Below are 12,681 nucleotides of genomic sequence, written 5' to 3' on the forward strand. Positions count from 1 at the left end.
CTCAGCCTCTAAAGCTAATCTGATCCATTGCGAGAAGACTAACGCGAAGCTTGGAGGTCATGTCTCTCTTACGGATGGTCCTTTTACTCTAATGTATACTGTATCTACTTAGTGTTCCAGCAGAGACACTCGACTGGAGTCCATTCAACTCCCAAATTAGTACATGTCTACTTCATCCCTCACCCTTGCCGTTGGAAGGTTGTGGTCCGTTGGCCCAATCTTTCCCAGGTGGCTCCACCGGGCATCCAAGGAACGCATCACCCTGACGTCAATCACTGCTTCACAGGGGAGCTGGTCTCTGCAGCTTGATCTCATCCCCAGAATCAAGTTTCCTTTCCCTTTCTCCTCCTGAACATAAATATTTAAATTACTGCCTGATCTAAGCAGCTCTCCATGATAGTTTAGCATAATAGTCCTGTCAGCACTCCTACACAGTTAACTCGCGAGCTTTGTATGCAACCCGGACGAGATAAAGAACGAGAAAAATAACTATGGGCCCATTCCGCACCGTCTCCATCTGCAAATCGACCCACCAACGCATCCGGATACGCGCGTACCACAGTATCCAATGATTGATCTTACCTATTACATCAACTCGGAACAAATGTGAGTCTCCCTAATGGAGCCTGACTTATAATGGGTATTCTACGCTTGTCGAAGGACCATACGTATATCGTAAGCGATATTGTATTAATAGTCTGACATATACTTAAGAATGTTCAGCGCCAGAATCCAGGGCTAAAAAACAGTCATGGCCATAGGACCAAAATTCTTATATAAGAAAAAGACATGAAATAAAAGGGAACAAAAGGATATGTTCAAGGACTATATTGGTTGGACCCCAGGGTATACAACCCCTGCAGGAGGCAGTTGTCCGGCGACGTGCGCTCCCGACCCCGGAAAGTAAGCGACTGAGGGCTGCATGAGTTGTCCCCGAACGCATGCCGAGTGTTGCTGGAAACCGTCAAGCAGTCCGTCAAGCCTCCACTTCCTCACGCCAAATTGGAGAATGACTTGGATCTGAATCAAGCATTCAATCGCACGTGCATGGCTGTTGAGAGTGTTCTCAGCGTCCAAAATCGGCGGTACAAGAGCATTATAGGGAAGGGGAGGCAGCGCCGGCACAGTTGAGCTCAGAACGAGATCAAAATCGCGAGCAACGACGTCGGTGAACCGTACGCTCACCTGGTATACCCGTTGGATGTCAAGGAATGTCATAAACGGCAGCCACCTGTCGTCCTTCAGAATCCGGTGGAATTCGGCTATGTACTGCATGCATCGATCAAACAACAGGACCTTGTCATAATCACACAAATTACAATATTGACAAGTCGGCGACAGAATCATGACCGTGGTGTATAGCAGCTCCAATTTATATAGCATAGGGAAATACTGTGGGACAGCCTTAGGAGGGTGATCAAACCACTCGCTGGCCTCCGCGTACAGTGTCCAATTGGATACTACCGTCTGGGAAAGTAGATCAGATGCGTTAAAATATTTTCTCTGATAGCCTGCCGACAGGATCCGCCGGATTTTGATCAGGTGCCATGCGGGCTCCGAACTGTGTAAAAAGATAAGGCTCGGTTCTGTCAACCCGGATCCGGCAGCAGGCAAAGCAACATTGACAGAGTCGTCAGAAAACGAAAAGGTCCGTTCTAAAGCAGCACTGACGCATCTGTCTCATCCAGGTCAGTAATGTAAAAGAGTGCTCTAAGGGGCATCGCGGCCGGACAAACCTGTCTAAGCAATAAACACTGTGGCATACCCTTCGGCGGAGATCTAGCTGCTCATCGGTGGATGGAACATCCGAAGGGGGGTCTTGATGTAAGCCCAGATCAACCAGAGCTCGCGCAGCCATTCCCACAAGGTACCAAGAGCGAAAATGCTTAGGGTCGACGAGAGAATACTGCGCAAGTAGCATTATTGCCTGAATACCAGCTATGGATCCTGGTTGGAGCACATCTTCAGCATAATCCAAGGCCGAGGAAGCGAATGACAAAGCGTATTGGTGATTCTGGTCACCAAATTGGTAAGATATGGAAGCGTACGTGGTGGCCAATATCATGCGCAGAAACCAATGATCAAAGGGCTTAGCGAAGCGGCCGTTGGCCTGGTACACCATATCCACCGAGGTCCAAAAGCTCGTCTCAACGAAAAAGGGCAATTGAGTGAAGAAAGTGTCAAAGTAATGTTGTAAAAGCGTGGTGATTTCGTGGCGCGCGGGAAGTGCTTTTGCTGACCGTTTCGGGATAGGCTCGGCAACAGAAAGTGATAAGAGAAGATTTGCAAACGAGGTATTGGACTGTATTCCATGGAAATCTCTTGAAGTCGCGTTGACAGACCTAGTTCACGTGTCAGTGATGGTTCTATTCAATTTACACAAACAAGTCACTCACAGAAATCCAAAGTCTCCCACAAGGTCATCAATATCAGAAACTTCCTTCCGATGCACCTGTCCATGGGAATCGGGGGGTGAGGCTGCGGTTATTGAGCTTTCCCGCACGAAACCTGATTCGTCAGCGTGCAACTGGCCTTTGCGGCGACGAAGTTCCGCGATTCTGCTCTCAAGCCTCTCGCAATAGCCTTCCAGGGACGCGACATAGCTTCTTTCTTTACCCCTGGCGAATTCATCGCTGGCACCAGAGCAAGTATTGGCCTTTCCTACCCTCTCGCACGCGGAGCAAGCAGGAAGTTTTCCATCGCACTTGATTTTGGCTGTTCGGCATCTTGAGCATGCAGCTACTGGCCGACTGACTTTGAGCAATGGCTTGTCCAAAAACGAAGAACTTGACATCCTGGCCTTGCATGTTACCTATGAATTAAATTAACAAGACCAACATCGGCATACCATGGCCCAAATTAGGTGATACCTACCGGGGTAGTCATGCGAAACCGAGATTATCCAAGTCAGGATATTCTATGGTCAAATTTTCTAGGTGATATCTAGGACTAGCACTGAGTCAGTCTATGAGTCTTGTTTCACAGTACTCTCCGGAGAGGAAAGGTAGCGGGGTAAAAAATAAAATAAAATAAAATAAAATTCCGGTGACAGGAAGGAGTGGTTTGTGTGTCTATCAACTTCGGAGCCTAAGTATGCAGGAGGCACCACCAACCTCAAATACGAAAACAGATGGCACCTAGGCCACTGCAAAGGCTTAAATGGTCCACCTGCGAATCAAATTGCCAATTTGACCAGGTATTAACGAAGTAAAGCAGATTCCATCTCCATCTGTCTGAGAATGGAGCGACTGAAATGCTACATTAGCTAGACATCTATAACTACTGGCAGAAACGACAGACTTTGGGGGGGTAAAAAAAAGAGAAGCAGCAACAGCCGAAAAAAGTAATAATCACAGGAGTAAATACCGCTCCTCGACCGTGGGTTCGTAGATGCAGTCCACAAGGAAAATATAAGGTAATGAATCGGGTAGCTTTTAGCCTGGACCGTTGGGTGACAAGTTGAGCGTGTGTTGTGCGAAGGGAGAGGATCAACCTAAGGGAAGGGAGGAAACACCACTCTTACGACATACGAAAGAGGTACGGTAAACTGTAAGGACCGAGAGTACCTCATGAATACCCAGTGATCCTCAATCCACCAGCGGGGGCAGGTCAATTATCTGAACTCCAGAGTAACTACTAGTCGACCAGACAACTGGGGGCCGGTAAGATACGGTACGATCCAGATTGAGTACGTCATGTCGTTGATACTTTGGGACCCCCACCTGATCCCCCCCACTATGACTGGAGAAGGAAACTCTTAGGAAATTAGCTCATCTTCAAAGGTATCAGTCCATAGAGAGTAGAGTAGTCCGTACGAAATTGGGCCATACAAAGTAAACTTAATTCAACAGAACGTAATGATAAATTCCACTACGGAGTAAAATAGGAACAAAAAGAAATGGTTTTTTTGCCTTTTCTTTCCCCTGGAAATGGTGCTTGTGACTGACTTTCTGACCGATGTACTTTGGTGGGCGTTTGCATATGAGGAAAAGACGGAGAAAGACCAGACACATGGCAAGGCTCAAAGGCCATTCATCCACATCAACCAGTCTCAGGAATGGATGAAAGGAATGGGAGGGGGAAATTAAATAACAACGCAATCGAACTCATCAACACCTACTCCGTATGGCGTTGGAATGGGATGGTAGGCATAGTGGGTAAAAGGGTACCCATTGCAAACTAGGCAGGCAACGCGGATCATTTGCACATCTTGCTCTCCAGGGTCAAATCCTTCATCACTAATCTTTCGAAATCTATCTCATACTTAGGTAGATATATATATATATATATATATAATCACATATCTCTAGATCACAAGTACCTTCATCTGATTCCAGCCCATGCAATTCCCATTCTCTGGGTCGCTTGGCGTTCCGTAACCGTGCGTTTTGGCCACCATTCCTTAGCGCGTTTGTCGATCCAGGCGGGACTGGACCGAGGATACCTAGTCATTTTATTTCACTCGTTTCGTTTCGTTCTGAATCCTTACGGAAGTGTCCTGCGTGCTCAACCCCAACATCCTGAAAATTGCGAGTCCACCCACTTCTCACTGTTGACCGTTTGCCTTGAACCCTACGAGCCCCTTGAACGGATCAACCGAACCGACTATCTACCTCTGCAAACCTCATGCTGCCCTGTACCTATCTCCGCCTGTCTCCTCGCAGTTAGGACACGTTCGAACGGGATACGAACATGTCGAAAGTGCTACCTGACCAGGTGCTATACCGATACTTTATCGTCCTGTGTAGTCTTCAACGTCTTTGATTGTGATCGATTTGCGCTCCGAAAAGCTCTTTGAATAGTCTCATGCGATCGCGGGGGATACAATACCCGTTTGCTTGCTTCTCCCTCCCTCGATAAAGAAAAACAATCCCCCCCTGAACTTGGGGGCCATCTCCTCAACAAAAAGCTATGGACGCACAGCTCAACTCGACAATCTCACAATCTCAATATATGGATCTGTGGAACAAACCATCTTCTAATTCCACACCGCAGTCTGACGATACTCCGGATGGTCGAATTGCGCATACGCTGACAGCCTGTACAAGGTGTAGACAGGTATGATCTTGTTCAACTATATCCCCCACTTTCCGCCCCCTTCCGTTCACTATACTTATTCCCGGATTCGGTTTTATTTTATTTTATTTATTTATTTACCTTTTGTTGGGAACTAATGGCCCAAACAGCGCAAATCAAGATGTGATCCGGGAATCCCAAGGTGTGCCCCCTGCGAACGCAGCAATGCCAAGTGCGTATACTTCGATTCCGCTCGAAAATTTACAATACCACGGACATACATCGTTTCCCTCCGCGAAAAAGCTCGCATGCTAGAGAAAGAGCTTGCGGAAGTCGAGAAGGACTTTCAACATGCTGCAGACGCAGAACTCATGGTACGCGGGGCGGGTCGTATCCGATTCAAAGAAAATGATGAGTCAAGGTTCTTGGGGCCATCTAGCGGTATTGCAATCACTCGCTTGGTTATGGAGATGGCGAAACAAAATACAGATTCGAAGAGCATCAAAGATGTGGTCCCTGAGCTGACTGCACAGGAAATCAAGCTGGCTTTTGAAGAAGAAAGCTCTAAGCCAACGTCCAAAGTGTATCCTATGATTAGCTCCATACCTCAGCCTAATCTCCCTACGAAGAAATCGACCGACAGGCTGGTCGACGTATTTGTGGTCAAAGGTAATTCCTCTCCCCTCTGCTGCCAACTTTCAGTCGGCCTCACTTGATTGACTCGTCCCAAAGCACAAGCGATGCTCCCGACACTCCATGTACCTACATTCCGCAAGGAGGTGGAGAACGTATTTAATGGTTCCGATGACCCCTGCGAAAATTTCCAATTACGAATGGTCATTGCCATCAGTATGCAAAAAATGGGCCCTACTTATGCAGGGCTGGCCGACAGTTATTATCTTGCCGCGTTGCCTTATTTAGAGGCTTCTCTGAGACGTCTGGATCTTAAATCGCTACAGTGTCTGGTTCTAATAGGCCAGTACTCTTTGTTGACCCCAACAAGGACTGCTGCCTACTGGGTCGTTGGCATGGCGGTCAAGTTGTGTCAAGACTTGGGGCTAACGGACGAGGCCACGATTACGCAACCACGCGGTGGGCGCAAGCCTAATCCCCTGGAAATAGACATGCGGAGGAGACTCTTCTGGATCGTCACATCAATGGAGTTTGGCCTTTCCCATAGCCTCGGTCGGCCTAGTTGCTATTCCATCAACCACGATCACGTTCGTGTCAAGTTTTTCGAAGTGTGCGACGACGGATGTATAACTCCAAACGGCATTCTTTCAGGATCTCCCGAAACTGGCGAAGTGTATAGCTATTCACTTCTTCAAAATGCGGCTACTACAAGCAGAGATAAGACGGACTCTCTATCTGAACAAGCGCGAGACACCCACAGATGATCAAGATCCATGGTTCTCGCAAATGCTCAATAAACTTGATCATTGGGTGGCCTCCTGTCCAAAGAATGACGGAGGTAGTGGACTTAGTGAAACCTGGTATGGAAATCTCCTCCACTAACCTCTCCTCCTATTGATTACGATATTATAGGTTTCACGGACGGCGAAACACGATGATCGTTTTCATGTTTCGGCCCTCTCCCCAGATACCCGAGCCCTCGGTGAATGCAGCAAAAAAAGGTGCTATGACGCGTCTGTTTTCAACGTTGCTATGCAGCGACAACAGATTGCGACAGGATCGGTAGATTTGACCTGGATTTTTACACAGTCGCTCTTCATGGCACTCAACACCATCCTCTGGTCCCTTTCATATCCCGAAATCCGCAAGGAGCACTCGATTGATGAAGTCAGGGGCCACCTCGATATGGCACTGGAGGGTATTATGCTTGCTGCAGAACGGTGGCCTGGCGTTGAGTCGGCCTTACTTCTCTATAAGAACCTTGTGACTGCGTGTCTCAAGACATACAATACTGAGGAATCTTTCGTCATCCACTCTCCGTCCAACCATGCCACCCCAACGTCCTCTCAAGGCGTCGCGAGCCCACCATCCATCTCCAGCCCTGCGAGCACGACAACGTCTTTTCAATCCCAGAGCATCCGAGCAGGCAAGTCCTCGAACCCTGATAGTGTATCTTCAGGCAGCCTGTCAAGAGGCCATTCTGCAGAGCCGGCTTTCTCGTTCTCGCAATCTCCTACATCGACATCATCATCCGCCGCGGTAGACCCTATAAAACCACCGCAGTATTCCCTGTGGGAACCACGACTTCAAACACAGAAGCCCCCTTCCTCAACCGCTACTCCGACACCTTATGCCACTGAAACGTACAGTACGCCGGCCGTAACTTACCCAGGGGTTCAATTTAATCCGGAAACACCACACAATCCGTTCCCCACGGTTATTCCCAGTTTACCTGGCTGGGACCCCAACTTCTCGCTCTCCTCCACAACGTCAAGTCATCTAGCATACGCCGATGCGCAGGTGGACTCAATGGGTTTGATTGACATTATTGGGAACCAGTATTCGCAGTATTTCAACGGCGCATATCCCACTCCGCCGTGGAGAGGAAGAACTCTCAGTCAGCAGGAACAGATCGAACTGATGGCTTCGTTGGAGCAAAACATTCCTGATGTTTCCGCTCAACTGGTGCGCGAAAGTCGAACATTTTACCAAACCTAGTTCTTCTTATGATTTTCCCCAAAACAAGCCGATCTACCCAGTGGCGCAGCGGTCCTCCGGTTCAATTCACATGCATGTTATTTAGTATATACGAACATTATACCCATGAGCTGCCTTGGATAGTTATGAGACATGTCTGTATTTGGTATTGGGAGCGTTGTTTATTAACTAAAATAAATTGGTTACGGATGATATATCTGAATGCTACAAAATTAACAAACTACACAATTTCCCTCAGATAGTCTGCTGCCATATCCAAGATCCGGTAACTATAGGGTATTATCACGGCGAACAAGTTCAATTCTAGTAAGTGGCTCAAATGTATAGTTGCTCAGTTCACATAGGCGCGTTCGAATGCCAAGGTGGACTACCTGTGTACTCATAGTTGCTTTATTTAACTATCCAGTTGCGGCTATGCTTACTAAGTCTCATTGAAGCTGGCAGTAATAAACTTTATTTGGTTAAACTTCCCGGTGAAAGGGAATTCCCGTGATCATGGGCAGAACACGGGGATTTGTGGACCCTTTCCGGTCCGACTCGGACAACCAGGATTACTGCTGTGATACATCTTCCATCTAACGCTGAGGATAATACACACTATTATCAGAAACGCCTATCTCGAAATAGAATCCATTTGAAACGAGGCTTACATTTGAAACGATGCTGATGATCAGGTAGACGGATTATCTAGTTAGTAGTATTATGACAATGACACAATATTGCAACCAATCCATGTTTTCAGCTATTCTTAAAGATAGTCCTTTCTTTGATGATGCCTCTTTCTTGAATATATGGGAATATTAAGATGACGTTTTGTTCGCAAATTATTATATTTAATTGGGAAGGTTATTACTCTATTTAAATGACAGTTGGAGCCAGTCTCAAAGATCGGGTTTCAAAGACTTATAGGTAAGTTGATCTATCTGTCTGTCAGAATGATAAGGAATTGGGCCTAGTTTACTGTATATCGTGAGATTGGCAGAAAGTGGATACGGATGGATATTTAAGAACACCACTGTTGTCTACATTAGTGTAGAGTACTTCAAGCTCCAATTCATGTTATTGGTACACAGCTGTTTGTTACATGAGGGTAATACTGGAGTTAAACACTCTCATCACCAATAACCAAAGGATCATGGTCACAGATATGTATGTCAACCTTGTTGATATTGAATAAAGCCGATTGACCAGATGTATGTATTGAAGGTGGCCCTCTCTGTAATAAGATATACCCAATTTGAGACACGCCCTTTGATATGATAACCTCAATCGACTAATCAGAACGCAAATGGCTTCCTTGGTCAAGCCGAACCGGATCTTCAATGAACCAATTCGTCTACAGATAGACCAATTCATGGCTCTAGTGTCCCTCTAAAGGATCACAAAGTAGAATGTTTCTTAGTGTATTCTTGACTGATCTAACTCGAACATCCCATTCATCCAATGAGTGGACTACACAACAGGACATTGGAGTGTAGAACAATTGGGGAGCTCCATGAGGACGTGTCGTTGCTGTACGCCCCTGGAATGGAAGTGCACAAGTAGCTCTGTCCATTGACCGAAATTACACCCGGATTAGTCATTCGTCACATCGTGGAAATACAGCCATGACCGTACCGTACTGTACCGTACCGGCGGCGAAAAGGGCAGGCCGGTGGTCACGTGGGTCTCTCTTGCCGTCATCCAACTTCCCCAAAAGCGAAAGCCCGTTCTCTCTCCTCTGCGGATCAAAGGGCATCGCTCTCTTCACCTACTCCCCGAATCCCCCACCTCCGCTCTTTTCTGATTGACACCCATTCGCATACGATTCAAACGTCTGCAGTGTTTTGGAGCAAACTCATTGGAATGTGTGACTTTTAGACGGTCAGACGTCCTGCTCGCCAGCCTGAGCGACCCTCGACCGAAAAGCCAGCCTCCCCCTCCTCCAGACCTCTAATATACCGTGACTCGATCCTAACTGTGGAGCCCGAATCTTCAATCGAGAGACTCTGTGAGCCATAAGGTTACAGGTCTTAAAGCCTGTTTCCGGCTTCGGCCATCCTCTCCCCCCCGCTCACTCTCTTTGCCTTGAGACTCCATGTCTGATCGCGCGGCGTCTTTCCGACTTGCGCCTCCGTCACCATCATCTCCAGCTACCGGGTCTCTCAAAGAGAGCCAACCTGCGGTCATCAATTCTGAACCAACCCCACAGACTCCGACATCCCCTCCGTTGATGTCGGTAGGCGCTCCGAACTATGCCTCCAATTTCACATCTTCGCAAGCATCCCCGAGCCAGGCAATGTCCCAACCTGCGAACCTCTCCTCGCCGCCTTCCTCTGCTCCGATGTCCACTCAAGCCTCTCAGCAGCCTACAGTAGGCGCGACCAACTCGTTTCCCACACCCGCTAGCAGCGTGAGTGGCCACTTTATGGCCGCGATGTCGGTCGATGATCCTGAGCACGCCGACAAATCCTTTGGGGGAGGGCCACCCCCGGCCGTGCAAGGAAGTTCATCAACTCCGCAAGCAGAACACAGACGTACCGATCATGACCGGAATCCGGGAGATCTGGGTATGGAAACTGGAGTTCGCGATTTTGCTAACATGGGCGACCAGAATCTGTCTAGTCATGGTGACGCCATGGATATTGACAAAGAAACGATAGCCCCGTCCAATGCGGACGATTTCAGCTTAGACTCACTACAGAAGGAATTTGCATCGGCCTATCATCTGTGCAAAAGCTGTAAGAGCTCCCCAACCATAATCCTTGGTGCGGCTGCAGTCTCCCCCTTTCACCATGTGCTCTATTGGGATGAGGTCCGTTAACACTGTTTTTTGCCACCTTTACAGCCCATATCGTGACTGGACCGGATCCATCACTAGATCTAGTCTCCTTATACGGGCTAGGTCCGGTTGCGAAATCGGTTGCAAGGATGGACCCGGTAACGGGGGAGAAGATTAACAGACTCAGGAAGTCCTACGAAGGAAAATTGAAGGGTCTGGGCCTGGCAGGAAGAAACAAACCCGTCAAGCATGATTCTAATACGCCCGGCGGGCTCCTGACGCTTACCCAATGGCCGGAGGAGGAATGGCAAAACCAGAAAGTATATGGGAAGCCGATCAAGATCGCGGATATGGACTCGGAGCTCCAGAAGCTCCAGAAGGCGATGCACATGGAGCCTGGCACACTGCCGGACAACGAGTACTGGGAAGATGTCCTGGGACATGAAAAGCCATCGAAGCATGCAAGCAGCGGGGATGCTGGCAAGAAGACTGCGACACCCACCAACGGCGTCCGAGCTACAGTTCAATCGAATGGGACACCAGCGGCGGCGGAGTCCGAGAGAGCTCGGCCCAGTCGGGGTCGCAAAAGACATTACGACGACAACAGTTTTGTTGGATACGGCGAAGGATATGCAGATGACGATGATGACGGCGCATTCTACTCCAACAACGAAGGGGCCGGAAAGAAAAAGCGGAAGAAGGTACGCCATCTACTGGAGGCCTAATGCTCTCTCTCTCTCACTTGCTAACCACCTTCGACTTCAAGGATCATGTTTCGAAAATATCAACCCCTCTACCCGATCGCGGTGGAAGCTATGGAGTCGGCATGTATGGGATTGGAGCCCGGTAGATGAATGGTATCGGAGCTGATGGAATAAAGATCGCCCTTTTTTCCTCTTCTCCTGATTCCCCCTCCTTTTTTTTTATTATTTTTTTTTTTCAACAGGTTTTTCCCTCTTTCGTGCATAGGTTTTCAGGTTCCAAAAAAGAGGACTCGACTGCAGATCGGTTGCATGACACGATATCCACGATGCCATGTCGAGAGCAGATCGCTCAGTCTCTTTTGGGTCATGTCCTCGCCCTTGTCTGTCTGTTATTCTCCGTACATTTTGTTTGCATTACGGTGCTGGATATACCCGGCTTCATCCAATGGGCGGCGTTTCGGGGAGTAATCCTTGGAGTATGATCTTTTATCTTATTTTTTTTTCTTTTTTCCCACTTCTCTTTTGCTTTTATCCGAAGGCGAGAAATCCTCGAAGCTGTAATGTTCCAGTTTTATTTGTTTTTGCTTGCGAGTTGATTGGAAGCTGCGGATTGGGATGGATGACACTCAACATGAGTGTATTTCAGAGTTGGGACTACAGTACAGGAGCGTATTGGCATGGATGTGATATACTATTAGATGCAAGGACGATATTGATCTGACTGAATTTTGTATGAGCAGAGTATAGAATAAGTACTCCGTAGACCGGGGTGATAATTACTATCAAAGGTAAATGATCATACCCCAAACCGGTAAAGTGCGAGACCTCCATTTCAACTACAGAGAACATCAGATTCCCATTACACCTCCACCTATACATTATCGCATCTAACCCACCAAGCAACATGACGGCATTCGACAAAGCCATGCGTCTAATTGATGCAGCGCACGCCGAAGACCCCCATCTTGTACCCATTCTGGGGGGCCTTTCAACCGACCAAGGAGTGAAGGGGGGAGAAACACACGAGATACCATACGAACTCCACTATGCCAACAAAATGACCACATACCTCCATCTCCGCTGCCCTCATGCATCAGACACACTTCGTCTCGCTATCCGCGCCCAACACCTCCGTCGATGGGAAGTACCCCGGGAGACATACCCTTCCACGAAAGCCGGGTACCATGCCTGGCGCAGCGGGCTCCAACGACGCCAAGCGGAGCTGGTCGCCTCTCTGTGCGAGGAAGCCGGGTACTCGAGTGCTGAGGCTATGCGGGTTGCAACATTGGTTCGCAAGGAGAGCTTCAGACAGGGCGATGGCGATGAGGAGGCGCAGGTGTTGGAGGATGTGGCTTGTTTGGTGTTTTTGGATGATCAATTTGCGGGGTTTCGTGATGGGAGGGAAGATGAGAAGATTGTGACGATTTTGAAGAAGACATGGGCGAAAATGTCTCCCCAGGGGAGAGATTTGGCATTGGGCATTGAAATGGGGGAGAGGGAGAGGGAGTTGGTAGTCAGAGCTATTTCATAGTATTTTTTATTATCTCTGTTCGTTATCTATTATGTATT

General features: G+C 48.1%; 4 protein-coding genes across 4 annotated transcripts; 3 read left to right on the forward strand and 1 right to left on the reverse strand.

Moving 5' to 3' along the window:
• Positions 1-825: 825 nt before the first annotated feature.
• On the reverse strand, positions 826-2,886 carry ATNIH1004_008788 (fungal specific transcription factor domain-containing protein; the record flags this gene model as incomplete). Its single annotated transcript, XM_033573392.1, has 5 exons — positions 826-1,675; positions 1,737-2,342; positions 2,397-2,661; positions 2,756-2,812; positions 2,871-2,886. The coding sequence occupies 5 exons, from the start codon at positions 2,884-2,886 to the stop codon at positions 826-828; spliced, it is 1,794 nt and encodes a 597-aa protein (XP_033423944.1).
• Positions 2,887-4,953: 2,067 nt separating this feature from the next.
• Positions 4,954-7,647, forward strand: ATNIH1004_008789 (putative C6 transcription factor; the record flags this gene model as incomplete). The annotated part of the gene is made up of 5 exons (XM_033573393.1): positions 4,954-5,058; positions 5,187-5,685; positions 5,749-6,273; positions 6,329-6,459; positions 6,562-7,647. 5 exons carry the CDS (start codon positions 4,954-4,956, stop codon positions 7,645-7,647), a joined length of 2,346 nt encoding a protein of 781 aa, XP_033423945.1.
• Positions 7,648-9,724: 2,077 nt separating this feature from the next.
• Positions 9,725-11,258, forward strand: ATNIH1004_008790 (uncharacterized protein; the record flags this gene model as incomplete). Its single annotated transcript, XM_033573394.1, has 3 exons — positions 9,725-10,367; positions 10,475-11,109; positions 11,175-11,258. 3 exons carry the CDS (start codon positions 9,725-9,727, stop codon positions 11,256-11,258), a joined length of 1,362 nt encoding a protein of 453 aa, XP_033423946.1.
• Positions 11,259-12,016: 758 nt separating this feature from the next.
• ATNIH1004_008791 (DUF4202 domain-containing protein) lies at positions 12,017-12,643 on the forward strand (the record flags this gene model as incomplete). Its single annotated transcript, XM_033573395.1, has 1 exon — positions 12,017-12,643. The coding sequence occupies one exon, from the start codon at positions 12,017-12,019 to the stop codon at positions 12,641-12,643; it is 627 nt and encodes a 208-aa protein (XP_033423947.1).
• Between the last annotated feature and the right edge of the window lie 38 nt (positions 12,644-12,681).

This window comes from Aspergillus tanneri, assembly GCF_003426965.1.
Source record: "Aspergillus tanneri strain NIH1004 chromosome Unknown AapTan_6_pilon_pilon_pilon, whole genome shotgun sequence".
Classification (NCBI taxonomy): domain Eukaryota; kingdom Fungi; phylum Ascomycota; class Eurotiomycetes; order Eurotiales; family Aspergillaceae; genus Aspergillus; species Aspergillus tanneri.